General features: G+C 51.0%; 1 protein-coding gene across 1 annotated transcript in view; it reads left to right on the top strand.

Annotated features, from left to right (window-relative positions):
- The window catches only part of SLC8B1 (solute carrier family 8 member B1), a 37385-nt gene extending 13788 nt beyond the window's left edge, over nt 1-23597 (top strand). The window contains exons 3-17 of the mRNA XM_025402081.1: nt 326-478; nt 566-618; nt 767-823; nt 966-1072; nt 1155-1322; nt 2586-2693; nt 4739-4798; nt 5085-5215; nt 5959-6100; nt 11098-11219; nt 13965-14118; nt 15220-15300; nt 17378-17442; nt 22084-22440; nt 22741-23597. Of these exons, the coding sequence (XP_025257866.1) occupies nt 326-478; nt 566-618; nt 767-823; nt 966-1072; nt 1155-1322; nt 2586-2693; nt 4739-4798; nt 5085-5215; nt 5959-6100; nt 11098-11219; nt 13965-14118; nt 15220-15300; nt 17378-17442; nt 22084-22281 (1599 nt within the window). The 3' untranslated portion in view covers nt 22282-22440; nt 22741-23597. The remainder of the gene's footprint in view (nt 1-325; nt 479-565; nt 619-766; nt 824-965; nt 1073-1154; nt 1323-2585; nt 2694-4738; nt 4799-5084; nt 5216-5958; nt 6101-11097; nt 11220-13964; nt 14119-15219; nt 15301-17377; nt 17443-22083; nt 22441-22740) is intronic.
- Nucleotides 23598-23787: the final 190 nt, after the last annotated feature.

Below are 23787 nucleotides of genomic sequence, written 5' to 3'. Positions count from 1 at the left end.
AGAAATGTCTGTAAGGATGTGCTTCAAACTAATTATGGTGGGACCACTGGAGAGGGGGGATTACGGAGGGCAGGGATAAGAAAGCGGAATTTAGAAATCTTTATGTATTTAAAAAATATATATATATGTATTCATGAATTACTTGTGTCAATTTCAAGCAGACGTTTATTTTTTAAATTAAAAGTGCATACATAGTTGGCACCCAGAGGGTATGGTGGCCTTGGAGACCAGGCTGAAGGGATGTTATGTTTAGCTGTTTAGATGGGCCTAGTCCAGTCCTCAGGGAAGTCTCTGCCCCGATGTCCCCCTCCCTGTCTTCCTGCAGTGTCGCAAGGTGTGTGGCCTGAATGTCTCTGACCGCTGTGACTTCATCCGGACCAACCCCGACTGCCACAGTGATGGGGGCTACCTGGACTACCTGGAAGGCATCTTCTGCCACTTCCCTCCCAACCTCCTCCCTCTGGCTGTCACCCTCTACGTGAGGCCCTGCCCCGGGGGACTGGTGAGAGGGGCTGGTGTCCCCAGCTGGACTTGACTCTCTCCTCCCTGCTGGCTCCCCACCCAGGTTTCCTGGCTGCTCTACCTGTTTCTGATTCTGGGAGTCACCGCGGCCAAGTTGTGAGTTTGGCTCTGGGCCCCGGTCTGGCTTATCAATGGGAGGAGGGGTCCCAGGAGGCTGACATCCGCTCACCCTGGGTTTGGGGGAAGGATAGGGGTCCAGGGCCAGTCATTATGGAAATGTTTCCTGTCTGCTTTTTCTCTGTAGTTTCTGCCCCAACTTGTCGGCCATTTCCACCACGCTCAAGCTCTCCCACAACGTGGCAGTATCTTTTTGTCCAGTGTCCTGCACCCTGGAGGGAGGGCAGTTGTGGGGAGGCCGGGGGATAGGGTTGTGGCTCATGGCCCAGGGAAGGCCTGGGTGGGCTGCAGCTGCGATCCTGGCCTGCCTTGACATGCTCCCCACATGGCGTCACCTTCCTGGCATTTGGGAATGGTGCACCTGACATCTTCAGTGCCCTGGTGGCCTTCTCCGACCCGCACACAGCCGGCCTGGCCCTTGGGGCACTGTTTGGTGAGAGCAGCCCCGGTCGGGGGGGCGGGGGAAGCAGCAGGAGAGGGTGCAGGGTGACTGAGCTCTGGCCTCCTCTCCCCAGGCGCTGGCGTGCTGGTTACCACGGTGGTGGCCGGAGGCATCACCATCCTACACCCCTTCATGGCTGCCTCCAGGCCCTTCTTCAGGGACATCATTTTCTACATGGTGGCTGTGTTCCTGACCTTCATCATGCTCTTCCGTGGCAGGGTCACGATGGCATGGGCTCTGGGTGAGCAGCTGTGGGGCTCAGGAGGGAGATCCCAGGGCTGATGGGCAGGAGGTTTAGGAGGTGCCTGGGACAGAGAGATGTGAGGGGTGGTCAGTGGGGGGCTTGATTTGATTACAAGTGACAGAAACCCTCCTCAAGCTGGCTTGAGCAAAAATGGGAACATGTGGGTCACATAACCAAAGAGGCCCGGCAGAGCTAGGGGCTGAGGAGGAAGTATTCAAAAGTTTCACAATTTTTTGGCCAGGCGTGATGGCTCACTCCTATCATCCCAGCAATTTGAGAGTCTGAGGCAGGAAGATCACTTTGGTTCAGGAGTTTGAGACCAGCCTGGGCAACATAGTGAGACTACATCTCTACAGAAAAGAAAAAACTTAGCTGGGCATGGTGGTGGTGCGTTCCTGTGGCCCCAGCTACTTTGGAAGCTAGGGCAGGAGGATCCCTTGAGCCTAGGAGTTCGAGACTGCAGTGACCCACGATTGCGCCACGGCACTCCAGCCTGGGCAACAAAGCAAGACTCTGTGTCAAAAAAAATTTTTTTTCATAATTTCCAATTTTAACAAGCAGTACAGGTGGGATGCTAACTGGGGCCACCTGGATCATGGCAGCATACATGTTCCATTCAGATGGCTCAAGGGGTATGAATGGAGGGACAATTTGTGCAGAAGGATAACGAAAAACAAGGGACACTGAATTGCGAGATACCCAGGGGCCAGCAACAGTGGGAGCTGTGACCACACCTATCCCCCGTGGCAGAAGGGCAGGGAATGGGGTGGTGGGGCCCAGTGAGAGCTGGAGGGCTGGAGGCCTGGAGCTATACTGAAGAGGGTTACAGGCCCTGCCAGAGACACGCAGCAGGGAGGGAGTAGGAAGAACCACTCCAAACTCTCTCCCGCTGCTTCTGATTTCCTGTCTGGCCTCCCATTGGCTGAACCTAGTTGTAGCCAGAGCTGCAGGGCTGCCTCCTTCCGGGGCACAGAGTGGGACACCTACCCTTAGCGCTTGAATGGGGTCCTGGAGGTCACTCTGTGTGCCTGGCGTTACCTCCTCAATTGCAAGGGAGACAGGAAGGGAGATGGTCCTGGAAGGTGAGAGGAAGGAGTGGGGAGCTCAAAGAAAAGACCATTTACCCACCGGTACCAGGCCGGGCTAACACAGATGGCCACCGCTAAAATGCACCAGTGATAGATAGAACTGCCAGCCTTTGTTCTCTGGGCCTGCAGCCAGGACACCACTTGGTGACGGCCTGCACCACCCTGTCTGCAGGTTACCTGGGCTTGTATGTGTTCTATGTGGTCACTGTGATTCTCTGCACCTGGATCTACCGATGGCAACGGAGAGGATCCCTGGTCTACTCCATGCCAGTTACTCCAGGTAAGAGTCTGCATCGGACTCCAGAGAGGACCTGTGGGGACTGGGAGCCTCTGTGCCCTTCACTGCTACCGTGGGTCTCTTGAGGCCATTGTCTCCACCAAGCTCATCTCCTCTTCATGCTTTTTCTACTCATTCTGCTGAGGTCCCGCCTCCATGCTTCCACTAGTGCCCATGAGCCTCCTCATCGCCTGCTGGCTCAAGTGCACTCCTTCCTCCTCTATGCAGTTGCCAGGGCCATCTCTCTAAGAATTGCCACTGCTCCCTGCTCTGATGTTTCCCACCACTTTCAGGGTAAAACCCAAACGCTGCCGTGACAGGGACACTGAGAAATAAAAAATAAATACAAAGAAATCAGTAATATTCAAACATAGTCATATACACAAATACACGCACACACACATGCACCCAGCACACATACACAACTCACACCCATATATAAATACATGCACACATACATGCACACACATACACAAATACACGACTCACATATATGTGCACACATATACATGCACACACATACACCCAACATATACAGACAAATACATGCACACATACACAACACACACATACACAAATACATGCACACACATATACAATACACACACACAAATATGTGTACATATACAACACACACATATACAAATACATGCACACACATATACAACCCACACACACAATATACACACACACATATAAAGATACAAACCCATACACATACACATATACAAATACATGCACACACACAACACACATACGAATAGATGCGCACACACATGCAATGCACAAATACATGCACACATACACAACATGTATACACACAAATGTACACACAACACTATATGAATACATGCACACACATACACAGATACACAACACATACAAACTCTCATGCACATACAACACACACAAATATATGAGCACACATTCTACACACAGATACGTGCACACACATATACAAATATGTGGACACACATATTTGTGTCCACATAACGCTTCCAACACACAAAAATACGTGCATACACACAACACACACATATACAAATGTGTATACACAGCACACACATATGCAACACAGATACATGCATACACACATATGCAACACAAATACATGCATGCACATACACAACACACACACAAACATAAATGCATACAAATACACAACATATACACAAATTCATACACACATACACAACACACATGCATGCACACAGAAATACACAGCACATAGTACACATACACAAATCCACGCACCTATACAACACACATATACAAATACATGCACACACGCACAAACAAATACATGGACACAGATACATAACACACATGCAACGTACTCAGAGGCAGAATCAGGGCTAGAGCTGACTGACTTCTCACTCGAGGTGGGCCATTTTCCTTTCAGGGCCCTCCTTACAGGTCCCAGGCCTCTCAGCATCCACAGGCCTCCTGAGAAGAGAAAAATAGTATAGGTTGCAGATTCTGAAAAGGACAGCACTGAAGTCAATAAATGTTTGAGTTGTGTTTTTGAATGCCCCTATTAATTTTAGCATTATAGCTGCATGCTTACATTTGGCCATGTTTGATGAGTTAGACTTTTTCACTGTGTAAGAATTCCTGAGCACGCATGCAGACTGCTAGAAATCCAAAATAAAGAGGGCCTGGACATGGCTGGGCGCAGTGGTGCATGCTTGTGATGCCATCACTTTAGGAGGCTGAGGCGGGTAGACTGCTGAGGCCAGGAGTTTGAGACCAGCCTGGCCAACATAGCAAGACTCCATCTCTAAAAAAATTTTTTTTAATTAGCTGGGCATAGTCTCAGCTACCCAGGAGGCTGAGGTGGGAGGATAGAGTGAGCCCAGGAGGTCGAGGCTGCAGTGAGCCATGATCATGCCACTGCACTCCAGCCTGGGTGACAGACGAAGATCCTGTCCCAAATAACTAAGTAAATAAGATGGCCTGAACACTTGCACCCCTAAACCTGCTCTGTCCCAGTGTGCTCCCTTGAGAACGGTCTGGGTTCTGTATGTAGCTGGGCCTCTCTCCTGCAGAGATCCTCTCAGACTCCGAGGAGGACCGGGTATCTTCTAATAGCAACAGCTATGACTACGGTGAGTCCATGCCCTGTGCCCAGCTGGGGTGGGGGTAACAGGGAAAGGCTGGGGGTGGACAGATGGGTCCCTCCAAGACCTGGGCTCCAGGAATGAGGCTCCAAATTGGCCCCACCTCTCACTGCAGCTCAAATGAGCCAAGGGCCAGGGTTGTCTGCCCTCTGCTAGGTGCTGGGCTTTGCCTCCTCCCCTAGGGCTGGGAGGACTGGTGGGATGGAGCGGGGAAGGTTTCCTGGAGACCAAGTCAGCTGCAGGCACACCTCACCACCCGGCCCCCTGCACACAGGTGACGAATACCGGCCGCTGTTCTTCTACCAGGAGACCACGGCTCAGATCCTGGCCCGGGCCCTCAATCCCCTGGATTACATGAAGTGGAGAAGGAAGTCAGCATACTGGAAAGCCCTCAAGGTCTTCAAGGTAGGAGGGGTCCTGGAGCCAGGCTCACAGCCTTGTGAGAGCGGCAAGACAGTGGTCACGCTACCCTCTCCAGCTCTATGAGGGGGAGGGCATGGGGTCCACTGAGACCCTCTCAGAATACATGACTTAGGATTTGATGGGAAACTGAGGCATGGAGCTTGGCTGATGACTTGACCTGGGGCTCTGCTCTCTAGTGGCCCCCAAAGACATCCATATCCTAACCTCTGAAACCCGGGAATATGTTACCTTTATGGCAGAAAGGCCTTTGCAGATGTGATTAAAGATCTTGAGATGAGCCTGGCTTATATCCAGTGGGCCCAGTGTCATCACAGGGGTTGGCACAGGGAAAGAGGGAGGCAGGAGGGTCAGAGTCAGAGACTGAGAAGTGGCGACAGGAGCACAGGGTGGAATGATGTGGGGCCAGGAAGGCAGGCAGCCCCTGGAAGCTGGAAGGACCCTCATTCTCCCCTAGAGCTTCCAGAAGGAACAGCTCTGCTAACAACTTGACTTCAGGACTTCTGCCCTCCAGAACTGTCCAAGAATACATTTGTGCTATTGACAGTCGCTCTGTTTGTGGTCATTTGTCCCAGTAGCTAGAGGCAACCGGGCGCTTAGCCTGGGACCCGCACACAGTCTGTGCTTCAGCAACAAACAGCCGAGCTCTTGAGTCACTGAAGTCCGTCTGTGGCATCTGGGATTCAGGCTTCCCTGCCGACACCCTCCCACCTTTGCCCCCTTGACAGCTGCCTGTGGAGTTCCTGCTGCTTCTCACAGTCCCTGTCGTGGACCCGGACAAGGATGACCGGAACTGGAAACGGCCCCTCAACTGTCTGCATCTGGTTATCAGCCCCCTGGTTGTGGTCCTGACCCTGCAGTCGGGGACCTGTGAGTATCCCCTACCCCGGGCCAACCCACCTTCCACCTCCTTCCCACGTTCTGGAGTTTTCTTCCACCCAGGCTGGAGTACAGTGGCACGATCTCAGCTCATTGCAGCCTTCTTCCGCCTCTCGGGTTCAAGTGATCATCCTGTCTCATCCTCCCGGGCAACTGGAATTACAGGCGTGCACTACCATGCCCGGCTAATTTTTGTATTTTTCATAGAGACGGGATTTCACCACGATGGCCAGGCTGGTCTTAAATTCCTGACCTCAAGTGATCCGTCCATCTTGGCCTTCCGAAATGCTGGGATTACAGACATGAGCCACCATGCACGGTGGAGTTTTCTTCTCAACCACATGGGGGAGGTTTGGGCTAGAGGCAGAAACCTGGATATACAGCAGGCGCTTACTATGTGCTTGTGCCATAAGGGACACCAGCCTGGAAGTTCACCCAGGGGACCGCCTGCAGTCCGTTGATCCAATCTTGCTGGCCCCAGATGGAGGCTGCAAAACAGGTGACCCCAGGGCCAAATCCAGTCCTCTGGCTTGTTTGCCTGCATTTAAAAATTGGGGGATTTTACATTAAAATCTGGATTTTGGCTTCTCAAGATCTGGGCCACATTCCTGAAGGCAAAACTGGCTGGAGCAGAGAAGGGGCACCCCCTGTGGGGTGCCTGCGGCCTGAATCATCACAGTCCCCTCCATTGCCTGTTGGGTGCTCCGGGCTGAGCTTCCTTCCCTCGTTTGTGTTCCCTCATTTGTGTGACCTGGCTGCTCCCCACTGGCATTTGAATTTTCCCATCTGCCCCAGAATGTCCTTTTCTTTCTTGCCCTGCTCTGGCCGAGGAAATGCTCAGGCTTGTCTGTCGTCTTCTAACTCCTGCTACCCAGGTTTCTTCCTGTTGTCTAACTTTAGTATCTCATGCTGTCTGTTTCCTATCATCTAGGCTCCTCCCCCTCAGCCCAGGGGCATTGCCTGGAGGTGGGAGTAGCACTCTGGTGCAAATGCCTGGCTGGGCGTGGTGTTGTGCGCTATAACAGAGCCAGGATGAAACTCCATCGGGATGAAACAGCCTCCTTGCCACATTCCCCGTGAATTTCTCCCCTGGTTTGTGGGAGGATGCAGGCATAGAGGGAAGGAGATAGGAGGAGAGGTGATTGATAGTGACTCAGAGCCGAAAAGGGCCACCCCCTAGGGCCGTCTGGTTCATCACAGTCCTCCATTCTTCATCCATTCTCTACGGAGCGGGGAAGCCTTGCCTTTCAGGCCAGGGCAAATCCAGGGACTTGCTTTCACAAGCGATGTGGCATCTTTATTTATTTATTTATTTATTTTTATTTTATTTTATTTTATTTTATTTTGAAATGGAGTCTGACTGTCACCCAGGCGCGAGTACAGTGGCGCGATCTCAGTGCACTCTAACCTCCACCTCCAGGGCTCAAGCAATTCCCCTGCCTCAGCCTCCCGAGTAGCTGGGATTACAGGCACCTGCCACCACGCTTGACTAATTTTTGTATGTGTTGTGGCTTCTTAAAAGAGTGATTTCCACACATCAGTCATTCACAGACCGTCTTCCCAATTTTTCTCTTACTCTGTACTATTACATTTGATATTTTTCTTTGTTTTTCTTGAGACAGAATCTCACTCTGTCACCCAGGCTGGAGTGCAGTGGCACAATCTCGGCTCACTGCAACCACCACCTCTGGGGTAAGCAATCCTCCTGCCTCAGCCTTCTGAGTAGTTGGGACTACAAGCACCTGCCACCATGCCCAGCTGATTTTTGTATTTTTAGTAGAGATGGGGTTTCACCATGTTGGCCAGGCTGGTCTTGAACTCTTGACCTCAGGTGATCCAGCCACCTCGGCCTCCCAAAGTGCTGGGATTATAGGCGTGAGCCACTGCGCTTGGCCACATTTTATATTTTTCTTAAATCAGCTCGTTAGGTTGTCCAGGCTGGTCCTGAACTTCTGGGCTCCATTGAGTAGCTGGGACTAAGGCACGCACTATTGCACCCAGCTTCAGACTTTTTTTTTTTTTAAAGGCAAATTTATTGAAAAGGAAACTGTCACCTGCATCAATAGGAAACTGTAGTAGAATTGCATCATTTCCAATAAATTTAAGGTAACTGCAAAAATAAACACAATAAATGTAAACCACCGGCAGGGCATGGTGGCTCACGCCCATAATCTCAGCACTTTGGTAGGCTGAGGCAGGAGGATCACTCGAGGTCAGGAGTTCAAGACCAGCCTGGCCAACATGACGAAACCCTGTCTCTATTAAAAATACAAAAACTAGCCAGGCATGGTGATGGGCATCTGTAATCCCAGCTACTTGGGAAGTTGAGACAGGACAATCACTTGAACCCAGGAGGCAGAGGCTGCAGTGAGCCGAGACTGTACCACTGCACTCCAGCCTGGGTGACAGAGCGAGATTCTGTCTCAAAAAAGAAAAAAAAAAAAAGTAAACCGCCTTACTCGGTCCTCCTGATTCAAGACATAAGCTGGAAGCCTGTACTAGGGAGAATAGCAGGTGTGTGAGATGTTCAAGTCCTATTAGCACCAAATGGAAAGTTTCTCCTTGATACAATGATAGAACTGAAGAAGGAATCCCTTTCCTGAGAGATGGTTCTGCAGCATATAGTATCTTGACCACATGGCCTTAACACCATCTAGTGGTAGCAGGTGCATCCTGGGAAAAGACTAGTTCTGGCTAAAGCACTCTTGACCCCATCTGGGCTGAGCACTGTCTGGAGGAAACCCCTGGACTGGCTCCCAGCCCGAGGGGGTGCTGTGACTCAAGGTGAGCCTCCCCAGCAGCAGCCTCCAACTTCCCCGTCTCTAGGCCTTCCCAAGAGCCATCTTTGTAAAGTGCTGCTTTTCATATGTTGTGGTCACTCCTCCACTCAAAGACCTCCATGGCTCCCCAGTACCTCTTGGGAAAAATCCATGGCTCTCATTGCGCAGTGGTGCGATCTCGGTCCACTGTACCCTCCATTTCCCAGGTTCAAACGATTCTCCTGCCTCAGTCTCCTAAGTAGCTGGGATTACAGGCAGGTGCCACCACCCCTGGCTAATTTTTGTATTTTTAGTAGAGATGAGGTTTCACTATGTTGGCCAGGCTGGTCTTGAACTCCTGACCTTTGGCGATCCGCCGGACTCAGCTTCCCAAAGTGCTGGGATTATAGGCGTGAGCCACCACACCCGGCCAAGGCCTCTGAGACTCTGAGCCAGCTGCCTCCTACAGCCTTTTCTGTGCTATTCCTGGTGCACGTCTGCTTGATTCCATTTTACCCAACTCCCCTCTTCTCACAGAGTCCTTGTACCCCTCTCTGCTTAACACTCAGCTCAGATCCTCAGTGTCTTCACGCCCCAGCCACCTCCTAAAATTTCTCTAGCACAGGAGTGGCAAATACATGGAAAGGGCTTCCAACCCAGGCGTCTGGATCCAAAGCCAGCACTGAGGTAAAAATCCCATGCTGGCAAAATTATCTCAGGAGCTGGGTACAGTGGCACACACCTGCAGTCCCAACTACTCAGGAAGCTGAGGTGGGAGGATGGCTTGAGCCCAGGAGTTTGAGGCTGCAGTGAGCTGTGATTGTGCCAGTGCACTCCAGCTTGGTTGACAGAACGAGACCCTATCTCAAAAAAAAAAAAAAAAAAAAAAAATCCCCCTTGACAATCACTCATAACGGATTGTGTACACAATTTTGTGTATTTTGCCCACTCGCATAATTTTTTTTTTTTTTTTTTGAGACAAGATCTCACTCTGTTGCCCAGGCTGGAATACAGTGGTGCAATTTAGGTTCCCTGCAACTGCCACCTCTCAGGACTCAAGTGATCCTTCCACTTTAGCCTCCCAAGTAGCTGGGACCAGAAGTGCCCACCACCACACCCAGCTAATTTTGAGATGGAGTCTTGCTCTGTTGCCCAAGCTGGAGTGCAGTGGCACGATCTTGGCTCATTGCATCCTCCACCTCCTGGGTTCAAGTGATTCTCCTGCCTTAGCCTCCTGAGTAACTGGGACTGCAGGTGTGTGCCACCACCCCCGGCTAATTTTTGTATTTTTAGTAGAGACGGGGTTTTGCCACCTTGGCCAGGCTGGTCTCGAACTCCAGACCTCAGGTGATCCGCCCGTCTCAGCTTCCCCAAGGGCTGGGATTGCAGGTGTGAGCCACCACGCCTGGTCTAATTTTTGTATTTGTTGTAGAGGTGGGGTCGCACCATGTTGCCCAGGCTGGTCTTGAACTCCTGGGCTCAAGCGATCTGCACGCTGTGGCCTCCCAAAGTGCTGGGATTATAGGCATAAGTCACTGCGCCTGGCCTCCTCACGTAATTCTTAAGCCCACTGACATTTTTAGCTAGACTAAAAAAAGAACAAACGAAGGGTCTGGATGCAGGTAGATGAGCATTTGAACCATTCATTGTCTTTAAGACCAGTACCGACTCCTAGTGGTGAAAAGGGTGATGTGTGGGGAATTCTAGAGTGTTCTCCTCACCTTAGGGTATCTCCCTTTGGTGTTTAATATGAAGCCTCTGGAACCTTCATATTTGTTAATGGATTGGATGATAGAGTGGACTTACTTGGGTACCTCTTAGTGGGGAGGCTGGGTTTGACCGTCAGGTTCATCTCATGGAGCAATGCCATCCACTGGTAATGCCTGGCTGGAGGGGGCTGCCTGGAAATGCAGTTGCATGGAAGTATTGTGCTTGATTAGTGATGTCTGCCACGGAGGTGGAAGAGGGTGATCGTGTTAGTGGTTCTAGCCATTCCTATCCTAGTTCCACAGCAACAGGCTGGAGAGAGTCATTTTTGTGTGTCTCTATTGTCTTTCAAATGTGACTAACTTGAGGGCAGGGGCTGCATTTTTAATTTTTCCGTCCCCTTGAAGTGTCTAGGACAGGGCTGGGCAGATAGCAAGCATCCACCTGACATCCAAACAGTCTGTTGTAAGTGGGTGTTGAGGCAGCTGGGAAGGTACGAGGTCCCTTTCTGTCCCTTTGCAGATGGTGTCTATGAGATAGGCGGCCTCGTTCCTGTCTGGGTTGTGGTGGTGATCGCAGGCACAGCCTTGGCTTCAGTGACCTTTTTTGCCACATCTGACAGCCAGCCCCCCAGGCTTCACTGGGTAAGAAGCCCGGGCTCTCCGAGATGGGGGGAGAGGGATACTGAGGTCTCCCATGCAGATGTCCTGTCTGCATCTCTGAGGCACTTTGACCAGTTTGATCAGGAGTCACACAAAGACAGGTAACTGAACTTTAAAGCTGCTTTTGAGAGTTTTTGTTTCTGCGCAGGGTTGTTTTTTTGTTTTTTGTTTTTTGTTTTTTTTTTTGGTAATAGCTTAATTTTGTTGAGATGTAATTCACATACCATGCAATTTACCCATTTAAAGTATACAATTTAATGTTTTTTATTATAGTTACAGAGTTGTGTAATCATCACAGTCAATTTTAGAGAATTTCATCACCCTAAAAAGAGACCTCATGCCCATGAGTCACTCCCCGTTTCCCCACCCCCCACATAGCCTCTGGCAACCACGACTCCACTCTCTGTCTCTGTGGGTTTGCCTATCACGGACATTTTATATAAATAGAATCCTACAATATGTGATTTCCTTTTTTTCGAGACAGGGTCTCCCTCTGCTGTCTAAGCTGGAGTTCAGTGGTGCAATCATTGCTCACTGCAGCCTCGACCTCCTGGGCCTGAAGCCATCCTCCCACCTCAGCCTCCCGAGTAGATGGGACTACAGGCGCGAGCCACCACACCCAGCTAATTTTTGTATGTTTTTTGTAAAGATGAGGTCTCACTATGTTGCCCAGACTACTCTCAAACTCCTGGCCTCAAGCAATCCTTCTGCCTCAACTTCCCAAAGTGCTAGGATTACAGGCGTGAGCCACTGCGCCTAGCCTTGGGTTTCCAAAGACATTCCAGGGATAGTATGGTATGGCCTTTGTGGGTGTCTTTTTCCATTTTCCCTAGTCTATGCACTCTAGGGAATATTTAGGGAGTTTGTCCAGAGACTTTTTCCTTAAAAGTTTACTTAATATTAAATTAGCTGGATGTGGTGGCAGGCACCTGTAATCTCAGCTACTTGGGAGGCTGAGGCAGGAGAATCACTTGAACCCAGGAGGCAGAGGTTGCAGTGAGCTGAGATCGCATCATGGCACTTCAGCCTGGGTGACAGAGTGAGACTCCGTTTCAAAAAAAAAAAAAATGTTTACTTAATATTTTTATTTTGGCTGAGCTTGGTGGCTCATACCTGTAATCCCAACACTTTGGGAGGCCGAGACGGGTGGATCACCTGAGATCAGGAGTTCTAGACCAGTCTGGCCAACATGTTGAAACCCTGTCTCTACTAAAAATAGAAAAATTAGCCGCACATGGTTGTGGGCACCTGTAATCCCAGCTACTTGGGTGGCTGAGGCAGGAGAATCGCTTGAACCCAGGAGGTGGAGGTTGCAGTGTGCCGAGATCGCGCCGCTGCATTCCAGCCTGGACAACAGAGTGAGACATCATCCTAAAAAAAAAAAGTTTACTTAGAATTTTCATTTTTTAGTACTTAGTGATTTTTTTTTTTTTTTTTTTTTTTTTTGAGACGGAGTCTCGCTCTGTCGCCCAGGCTGGAGTGCAGTGGCCGGATCTCAGCTCACTGCAAGCTCCGCCTCCCGGGTTCACGCCATTCTCCTGCCTCAGCCTCCCAAGTAGCTGGGACCACAGACGCCCGCCACCTCGCCCGGCTAGTTTTTTGTATTTTTTAGTAGAGATGGGGTTTCACCATGTTAGCCAGGATGGTCTCGATCTCCTGACCTCGTGATCCACCCGTCTCGGCCTCCCAAAGTGCTGGGATTACAGGCTTGAGCCACCGCACCCGGCCCTTAGTGAATTTTTTAAATTTTAGTTTTTACTTTTGGAAACTCTCAGTGAATGTACCACCCGAAGGGTGTTGAATTTTCAGCAAATGGATCATTTAGGGAAGTTGCTTTTTACTACTTAGGGAAAATTGTCTTTCACTATTTTTTCAAGTACCGATGTGTGCCACAACATGGATGACCCTTGAAACATGATGCTGAGTGAGAGAAGACTGAAGCAGAGGATCACACACTGTGGGATTCCATTGTTGTGAAATGTCCATGAGGCACATTCCGAGACAGAGAGAGCAGAGTGGTGGTCGCGCTGGGCTGGTGGGGTGGGGCTGGGGAGTGACTGCTTAGGAGTACACGGATACTTTTGGGGATGAGGGGTGGTGTTTGGTTCATAGACTGGAAATCTGATGAAAGTGATAGGGAACCCTTTCCAGACAAAATAATATATATTTTTTAGTATATGAAAGGGAGGATTTTTTGGTTTTGTTTTGTTTTTTGTTTTGTTTTTTTTTGAGACAGAGTCTCACTCAGTCGCCCAGGCTGGAGTACACTGGCACGATCTAGGCTCATTGCAACTTCTGCCTCCTGGCTTCAAGCGATTCTCCCACCTCAGCTTCTCGAGTAGCTGGCATTACAGGTGTGTGACACCAGCCCGACCAATTTTTGTATTTTTAGTAGAGACAAGGTTTCACCTTGTTGGCCAGGTTGGTCTTGAACTCCTCATCTCAGGTGATCTGCCCGCCTCGGCCTCCCATAGTGCTGCGATTACAGGCGTGAGCCACCATGCGTGGCCTGAAAGGGAGTTTGTTAAGGAAAAAATAAAATAATATTGAACTCAACGTTTTATTGAGCACTAACTATGTGCAGGCACCAATGCTTATAGTAACGTGTTCTATACTCATAATAAGCTTATGAGGTAGATACTGTTATCCCATTTCACAGGTGAGGAACTGAGGCTGTGTCCCTGTTGGGGCTGGCCTTGGTCCCATAGCAAACCATTCCCTCTGCAGCTCTTTGCTTTCCTGGGCTTTCTGACCAGCGCTCTGTGGATCAACGCAGCCGCCACAGAGGTGGTGAACATCTTGCGGTCCCTGGGCGTGGTCTTCCGGCTGAGCAACACCGTGCTGGGGCTCACGCTGCTGGCCTGGGGGAACAGCATTGGAGGTGACTCAGGGCTGGGTGGGATTGAGTGGGGGATCAGTGCGGCCACATCTTAGCTCTTTCCTCCCCCAGCCAGAGTCGCATCCGGGCAGGGGTGTCCAGGGTGTCTGCCCTCTGCACCTGTGTCCCCTGTCACTGTGAAGTGGCCAGCATCGGGGTGAGATGGTCCTGACTGCAGTTGGACCAAGAAACTCTATAGAGGCTCCTGCCGCTTCCCCACCCTCTGATGCGGGGATGCTCGGTGGCTCCCAGAGTTCAGGCAGGACGTGGATCCCATTGCAGCCAGCGATGCTTGATGTGTACACGGGTGTGTGACACGCGGGCATTCACACTTACATACATACACCCTTGCCTAGCTGTAGCAGCCAGTTACGGTTGGCCAGTTTATGCACTGCTCTAGAGCATCCAGACAAGAGGATGAAGGAGCTGAAATCTAGCCCCTCCTCCACTCACCTTTTTGAGCACCTTCTTCTAATTCATGTGGAGGTGCTGTGCATGTTAGCAGCAGATGAGACTTTGAAAAATTGGTAACTGTGGTTTTTTTTGTTTTTTTGTTCTTTTTTTTTGAGATGGAGTCTTGCTCTGTTGCCCAGGCTGGAGTGCAATGGTGTGATCTTGGCTCGTTGCTGCAACCTCTGCCTCCCAGGTTCAAGCAATTCTCCTGCCTCAGCCTCCTCAATAGCTGGGATTATAGGCGCCCACCACCACACCCGGCTAATTTTTGTATTTTTAGTAGAGACAGGGTTTCATCACGTTGGCCAGGCTGGTCTCAAACTCCTGACCTCAGGTGATCCATCTATGTTGGCCTCCCAAAGTGCTGGGATTACAGGCGTGAGCCACCTTACCCAGCTGGTAGCCGCGTTTTTCACACCTGCGAAGTTGTTGCTGGTGGGAAAGAGTGGGGTAAAGGAATTAAGGAGGGAAGTGTGTCTTCCAAGGTGCTGTGCCCCTTCACACAGCACCCCACCAGCTAGTGCCCAGGCACACGTGGGCATCCATCTATGTTTGTTGCCTGAATGGCCGTGGGTGAGAATGAAGGCGTGGATGACCAGGGAGGGCAGGGGAAGCGACTCACCACTGCAGGCCCCTCTTGTTCCTGCGCAGATGCCTTCTCGGATTTCACGCTGGCCCGCCAGGGCTACCCACGGATGGCGTTCTCCGCCTGCTTTGGCGGTATCATCTTCAGTATCCTTTGTGGTCTGTTCTTGGCCTTAGCACTGGTGTCACAGCCATGGGTGGGGAGTGCTCCGTGCCCCACCCTGGGGATTGGCTCTCGATGTAACACCTGGGGCAGGTAATGTGGCTGCCTGGCCCTCAGCCTCCAAGGTTTTAAAATAGGGATTTGGGGAGTGCTAACCTCCTAGGGGGGTGTTGTAAGGATCCAATAAGGTGAATGAAATTCTTGGTCCCTGGTAGGGGCTCAGCAGACAGCAGCTGTTATTATTAGGGCGGTGAATGGTGTGAGAAGCAGGCGCCCACAGGATGAGCTTACGTGTTCTGTGGAAGACCCTTTCTCTCTTGCTCACAGGGACATGTCATGGTCTATGCTAGGGGTTGGCAGACGTTTTCTAAAAGGGCCAGAGAATACTGGTTTTTTTTTTTTTGGAGACAGAGTCTTGCTCTGTCACCCGGGCTGGAGTGCAGTGGCACGATCTCGGCTCACTGCAATTTCTGCCTCCTGGGTTCAAGCAATTCTCCTGTCTTAGCCTCCCAAGCAGCTGGGACTATAGGCGCGTGCCTCCATGCCCAGCTAATTTTTGTATTTTTAGTAGAGACAGGGTTTCACTATGTTGACCAGGCTGTTCTCAAACTCCTCACCTCAAATGATCTGCCGGCCTCAGCCTCCAAGTGCTGGGATTACAGGCGTGAGCCACCACACTCGGCCCAAAGAATAAATATTTTAGACTTTGGGCGCCATGGAGGCAGTTTTGCAGCTGCTCAGCTCTGCTGCTGTAGTGCAGAAACAGGCACAGACAATGCATAAGTCAATGGCCATGGCTCTGTTCCCATAAAACTTTATAAAATCAGTTAGTGGGCCAAATTTGGCTGGAGGGCTGATGTTTGCCAACTTTTGATCTATATAGAAAGGATGGATATAGCCAACCTGGGGCTATGAAGAGAAAGAGCTTTGAAACCAGATGGTCGTGGGTTCCAGACAGTGCCTGGCACACGGAAGGCATTCAGCCAGCAGTGGATATTGTTGGCTGCTAAAGAAAGAAAGATGATCACAAAGCACCTGAAGGGCGGCTCTCTCCAGGCTCCATGATGACAGAGCCTCACCAGGGGCTGCGGTGTGAGCAGCTGGCTGGCAAAACAAGCTAACTGCAGGGACTGTGATGCCTGCCCTTTTAACTCCCAGGCTGAGCAGGACCCTTGGTGGCCCTTTTGTGCCCACTGAGGCCTACTTCTGGCTTTCGGGCTGCAGCCTCACCTGACCTCCCAGGTTGGCTGTGAAAGAGGGAGCCCTGAACGACCCCTAGAGATGGCCTTGGCTCATACACCATCACCAGTCCCTCTAGGGACTGGGGGCAGTCCCTTCACCTCTCCTGGCCTCTGTTTCCCCACCTACTGAGTGCTTACATGGGCCAAGCATTCCTGGCACCCTAAGGTGTTTGATCCTTAGAGACTGACTGCAACACATACTCAACACCCATCTTCTTAAAGGCCTAAATGAATAGGGTCTCCTCAGATAGGGTGTTTGGGGAAAGGGGGAGTTGGGCATAAAGAAAGCCAAGTAAGTTCATTTTTTTGTAGGTCTGGGCACGGTGGTTCATACCTGTAATCCCAGCACTTTGGGAGGCTGAGGCATGAGGATCACTTGAGCCCAGGAATTTGAGATTTGCCTGGGCAACATAGCAAGACCCCATCTCTACAAAAAAATTTAAAAATTAGCCAGGCATGTGCCTGTGATCCCAGCTACTTGGGAGGTTGAGGTGGGAGAATCACTAAGCCTAGGAGGTCGAGGCTGCAGTGAGCCGTGTTCACACCACTGCACTTGTCTTCGTCCAACCCCCACCAAATTTTTTTTTGAGACAGGTCTCACTCTATTGCCCAGGCTGGTCTCAAACTCCTGGCCTCTAGTGATCCTCCTGCCTCGGCCTCCCAAAGTGCTGGGATTATAGGTGTGAGCCACTGCACCTGGCCCAAGTTCATTCTTGCCATGGCATTCCAAGCCCTGGAGATGAACGTAGTAGGAGGAAAGGGCTATGTGGTTGGGTTATGGGCAGGTCATTCCAGCAAAGCTTCCTGAGCTGGGCTGCAGACATCCTCGTGGGCGTGGGGCTGGGCTGCCTGCTCCAGATCTCCCGGAGCCACACAGAGGTGAAGGTGAGTATTCCTTATAAGTTTACAAATGTATATAACCAAGATGTAGCTTGACATGGGAAGGGGCAGGCAGGCCCTGGGTTTGGATCTGGGTCCCATCACTTAAGTCCCTGACTGTATGACTTTGAGTGAGCTAGGGCCGGGTGTGGTAGCTCGTGCCTATAATCCCAGCACTTTGGCAGACTGAGGCAGAATATCACTTGAGGTCAGGAGTTCCAGACCAGCCTGGCCGACATGGTGAAACCCCATCTCTCCACTAAAAATACAAAAATTAGCCAGGTGTGGTGGTGCACACCTGTAATCTCAGCTATTTGGGAGGCTGAGGCAGGGGAATCACTTGAACCCAGGAGGTGGAGATCACAGTAAGCTGAGATTGCGCCACTGCACTCCAGCCTGGGCGACAGAGTGAGACTTCATCTCAGAAAAAAAAAAATGGAGTTAGGACATCTCTGGGCCTCAATTTCCTCCCCTGTAAAATGAGATTGATGACACCAGCTGAGCTTCCTGGATAAGCATGCAGGGGGAAGGGCCGGGCTGATCACCATATCCCAGCGCTGCCCACAGGGGAGGTGACAGAAATTGGGTGATTTGGGTGGGTAGCATGTGGCCAGATATTCCAGGTCCTCTAGAGAAGAAATCGAGATTCCTAGGTGAATTGTTTTCTATTTGAAAATCTGCCTCGCATGCAAACAAAACCCTGTGAGTGGGAGGCAGATTGGACCCCTGAGCCGCAAGCCGGCAGTCCCATTCCTGCATCTCTATTCTGGAGGACTTGAGTCCGGAGGCTCAGCAAGGAAGACGTAGGCTGGGGAGGAAGAGATGGCCTGGGGGCTGGTTTTAAGCCTCACGGTGGGAAAGCACTTGGAGTGTTATGAGGCCGAACAATGTCTCCCGTTTCTCCCAGAGGCATGAGGCACAAGTTGTTGAATAGGCTCTCAGCAGAGCCTATTAGCTGGGGGCAGGGCGGTTCTTTCACACTGGTCATGCCCACAAGCAAACAGCTACTTAGGGCTTGAAAAGTTTTCTTTTCTGAAAGGTAAACACCCTCTGCAAACTTTGTTGACCCTTTTTATCGGTTTAATAGGTTCCCTTTCATGGTAGATTCTAGGGCAGTTCCAGGTAATGAGGCTTTAGGGTTGGCCCCTCAGGGGACCTATTTCCTCTTTTCTGGGTGTGTGTGTGTGTGTGTGTGTGTGTGTGTGTGTGTGTGTTCACCGCCTTTGTGCTGAGTTTAGGAAATGTGTGTGTGTGTGTGTGTGAGAGTGTGTGTGTCCACTGCCTTTGTGCTGAGTTTAGGAAATGTGTGTGCCTGCGCATGTGCCCACTGCCTTTGAGCTGAGTTTAGGAAATGTGTGTGTCTGTGTGTGTCCACCGCCTTGGTGCTGAGTTTAGGAAATGCTCCTACCGTTACATTGCATGAGACATCAACAAGGAAGGATGTCCATGGTGTACCGTTGGTTGAAAACCACATGTCGCTTTGAAACACTCACCTATTGTACAGCCCCATCTCTGTTTTCAGAATTGATGCACATGTCTAGAGGGGTGTGTGTCCACAGGTGTGTGTAATATGGCACCCCATGGGGAGGGAGGGAGGATAGGCATTGGCTAAGAGCTTGCACTTAGATTTGGGCTCTGTCACTTACTCTGTCAGTGTCTTCATCTGTGGGTTGGAGATGAGAAGGATGCAGGTGGCTGGGAGGATGAAAGGCCACAGTGCCTGGAAACACCCTGCACAGTACCTCGTGTTGTCTTCCTGTGTGTTGGATGCCTGCTAAGTGTGGAAGGAAGAGAAGTGGGGAGGGGACATTCAATCCCTTTTACTCTTCTGTACTGCTTGAAAATGTGTCAGCAACCATGTGTGACATGTATACCATAGATTGTGTTAGTTCCCTAGCACTGTCATAAATGACCACAAACCAGGGGGCTGACAACAGCAAAAATTGAGTCTCTCACAGTTCTGGAGGCCAAAAGTTTGCAATAAGGCGTCAGCCGGGCAGTGCTGCCTCCGAACTCCGGGGGACCATCCTTCCTCGCCTCTTCCAGCTGCTGGTGGCTCCGGGCGTTCCTTGCCCAGTGGGCCCATCACTGCAGTCTCTGCCTCTGTGTTCCCATGGCCATCTCTCTCTTCTTCTTACGGAGACATGAGTCATTGGATTTAGGGGCCACCCTAAGTCCAAGGTGATTGTATCTTGAAACCCTTAGCTTATTATATTTGCAGTGACCCTATTCCAAGCAAGGCCACATGCTGAGCTTCTGGATGGGTGTGACTTCGTTGGGGGTGGGGCACTACTTATCCTACTGCATATATAAAAACCTGCAGCTGAAATCTGCAGGCTCCTCCCCAGTTCTAGAGAACGAGAATTGCGGTCAGCTCCTCCTTCTCCCGCAGAGGAGCCTGTCTTGTGCCTGACACTTTGGCTGTCGCTCATTCATTTCTGCTGCTACCACTCCTCTATCATTCATCCATCCCCTCCTTCACCCAGAAGGCGGCATCCTTCCAAGTTCAGAGTCAGGCTGAGGTGCCAGGCCCTGTGCTGCTGAGCACCTTGGACAAGTCAGTCAAGTCTGAGAGTCTTAGTTTCCTCATCTGTAAAATGGAGTCCATCCTAGTACCCACCATACAAGACTATTGTTAGATCAAAGACGACAGTGTCTGTTAGGCCCTTCGCACAATGCCTGGCATAGAGCAGGCACGCAATAGATACTTATAGCTGCCATTTTTTCAAAAACCTTAAGGGCTGGGTGTGGTGGTTCATGCCTGTAATCCCAGCACTTTGGGAGGCCGAGGTGGGTGGATCACTTGAGGTTAGGAGTTTAAGACCGGCCTGGCCAACATGGTAAAACCCCATCTCTACTAAAAATACAAAAACATTAGTCAGGCATGGTGGCGGATACCTGTAAGCCCAGCTACTCAGGAGGCTGAGGCAGGAGAATCACTTGAACCTGGGAGGTGGAGGCTGCTGTGAGCCGAGATCGTGCCATTGCACTCCAGCCTGGGTGACAAGAATGAGACTCCAAGTCAAAAAAAAAAAAAGCCTCATAAAGATTTTTTCCATTTTATTATGAAAACTCAAACATAGAACAGTTAAAAGACTTGTATGATAGACACACATATTCCCACCACCCAGGCTCTACTGTTTACATTTGGCTGCCTTTGCTTTGTCATCTGTCTGTCCATGCCTGTCTGTCTATGCCTCCATCTGTTCTTTTTTTTTTTTTGAGATGGAGTCTTGCTCTGTCACCCAGGCTGGAGTGCAGTGGTGCAATCTTGGCTTGCTGCAGCCTCCGCCTCCCAGGTTCAAGTGATTCTCTTGCCTCAGCATCCCAAGTAGCTGGGATTACAGGCACATGCCACCGCATCTGGCTAATTTTGGCATTTTTAATAGAGATGGGGTTTCACCATGTTGGTCAGGCTGGTCTCGAACTCCTGACCTCAAGTGATCTGCCCGCTTTGGCCTCCCAAGGTGTTGGGATTACAGGCGTGAGCCACCGTTCCCGGCCTAACACATCTCTGTTGTTTCTTGATGCACTTCACAGTAAGTGGTGGACATCCGCTTGTGCATGTCATTGACTAGAGTTCAGTGTTAAAAACAGAGGGAATTATAATGACATCTGACTCGAGGCAGGGGAGAGGCACCCAGGCAGGTGGACCTGGCTGAAGTTGGAAGAGAAGGTTCCCTTTCCCTGCTGCTTCTGAGTCTGGAAACTTCTGGGGCCATGTCTGGGTAACTTTAGGGTGGGGCCTGCCGTCCCACAGGGCATGCCGGGCTGCTGCAGGCCAGTCTTCCCCAACTGGCCCCCAGCTGGTACCCTCAAACATTGTTGAGGCTGCATTGTTGTTGTTGTTATTTTTATTATTTATTTATTTTTTTGAGACAGGGTCTTACTCCGTCACCCAGGCTGGAGTACAGTAGCACGATGTTGGCTTACTGCAACCTCCACTTCCTGAGTTCAAGTGATTCTCCTGCCTCAGCCTCCCCAGTAGCACACCGCCATGCCTGGCTAATTTTTGTATTTTTAGTAGATACAGGGTTTCACCGTATTGGCCAGGCTGGTCTTGAACTCCTGATCTCAGGTGATCCACCCGCCTCAGCCTCCCAAAGTGCTGAAATTACAGACATGTGCCACTGTGCTCAGCCGAGATTGCATTGTTGTTGAGGCTGCATTGCTGAAGATGCATTGTTGTTCAGGGTGCATTGTTGTTGAGGGTGCATTGTTGTTGAGGCTGCGTTGTTGTTGAGGTTGCATTGTTATTGAGACTGCATTGTTGAGGCTGCATTGTTGAGGGTGCATTGTTATTGAGGCTGCATTGTTGTTGAGGGTGCATTGTTGAGGCTGCATTGTTGTTGAGGGTTNTTGAGGTTGCATTGTTGTTGAGGGTGCATTGTTGTTGAGGGTGCATTATTGTTGAGGTTGCATTGTTATTGAGGCTGCATTGTTGTTGAGGGTTCATTGCTGTTGAAGTTCCATTGCTGTTGAGGCTGCATTGCTGTTGAGGGTACATTGTTGTTGAGGGTGCATTGTTGTTGAGGGTGCATTGTTGAGGTTGCATTGTTGCTGAGGGTGCATTGTTATGTTGGCTGCAGATGGGGCGGTGCCTGTGACGGGCAGGGACCCAGCCTCTCTCCCCTCATTCTTCCACAGCTGGAGCCAGATGGACTGCTGGTGTGGGTCCTGGCAGGCGCCCTGGGGCTCAGCCTCGTCTTCTCCCTGGTCTCAGTCCCATTGCAGTGCTTCCAGCTCAGCAGAGTCTACGGCATTTGCCTGCTCCTATTCTACCTGAACTTCCTTGTCGTGGCCCTCCTCACTGAATTTGGAGTGATTCGCCTGAAAAGCACGTGACTGAAGCTGCTTAGTGCTATGGCCTCACTGCAGGCAGGAGCCCCGGCCCTCCTGCTGGGGGAGGCCCAGGGACTGGAGCATTTCTGCAAGGCCCCTGTGGACATGAGAGCATGCCCCTTGCTGCTGGAGATCCGAGGTCACTGCTGGGAGCTGAGAGAACTGCTCTGTACTTTTTTTTTTTTGAGACGGAGTCTTGCTCTGTTGCCCAGGCTGGAGTGCAGTGGCATGATCTCGGCTCACTGCAAGCTCCGCCTCCCAGATTCACGCCATTCTCCTGCCTCAGCCTCCCAAGTAGCTGGGACTACAGGCGCCAGCCACCACGCCTGGCTATTTTGTATTTTTAGTAGAGATGGGGTTTCACCGTGCTAGTCAGGACAGTCTTGATCTCCTGACCTCGTGATCCGCCCGCCTCGGCCTCCCAAAGTGCTGGGATTACAGGCATGAGCCACGGCGCCCGGCCTGCTCTGTACCTCTTGCTGCCAGCATCTAACAGCCTTGCCGTGGGGACCTTGGAAACCGGGCTTTGCTCTGGACAAAGGATTCCAGAGAGAAGCTAGAAGGCCCCCTTGAATGACCCCCAGAGCCCCTCTGAGAAGGTCTGGAGTTTGGGGGAAGGGGACAGCTGGGTGTGTTCCAGGCCATGCTGGAGGAACCCCCGAGACACAGGCGCTGCCCATTCCCCTTGCCTGGGCTTCAGGCCTTCTGGCACCTTTTTAGGGCACAAGTGGCTGCCCAACCCTGACTCAGAGAACAAGGGTGGCTTGGACCCCTGGGAATCAGGCCGCCAAGGGCTGAGCTCCAGAGCTGCACCATCTGCCAGAAACAGAATTCAAGACATACTTAATTTTGAATTTCTCCTTGCCACGTTAATAAAGCCAAAAGCAGCGGGTGCCATTCATGGCAATACACTTCACTGAACCCACTTGCTCCCAAAACGACATCAGCCCGAGGCACTGCTACACCAGCAGCTGCCACATGGGATGGCGGCTCAGGCACTCCCTCCAGGATTCTGCCCCGACTGTCCACAAACTCCTTTGTTTGTGCTGGAACTTGGGCTTCTCCAGCTGCCAAGCAGGAGTCAGTAGGACCGTGCCTGTGCCTCCCTCAGGGGGGACCCTGGGCGGGGTTCCAAGGCCTGTGAGCTGGGAAAGGACAGATGAGGGGACCTCGTGCCTTCTTACTGTCATGCAGTGACCCTGCCTTATGTTGCCGAAATAAGCAACTCTTAGGTTTGCCTGATTGCCTTATGCTGGTAAAGAAAAGGGATTCAACTGTCTTTTTTCCAAATAAAAAAAAAATTCAAAATTTCAAGTGTAGAGAAAATGATACCCCCAACTATCACCAGTTCTTCCTCACCTGGGGCCAGCGTTGAGTGGCTGAGCCCAGGGCCCAACTCAGGGTGGGGCTGAGGCAGGATCAGGAGTGGCCATGGCCTCGGATGGGACCACTCTCCCGACAATACCCAAAACCACAGAAGTCAAGAGGCAGTGACCGTGTTTACAAAGC

This window comes from Theropithecus gelada, chromosome 11 (genome assembly GCF_003255815.1).
Source record: "Theropithecus gelada isolate Dixy chromosome 11, Tgel_1.0, whole genome shotgun sequence".
Classification (NCBI taxonomy): domain Eukaryota; kingdom Metazoa; phylum Chordata; class Mammalia; order Primates; family Cercopithecidae; genus Theropithecus; species Theropithecus gelada.
The sequence above is the reverse complement of the archived record's forward strand: the minus strand, read 5'-3'. Positions and strand labels throughout refer to the sequence as shown.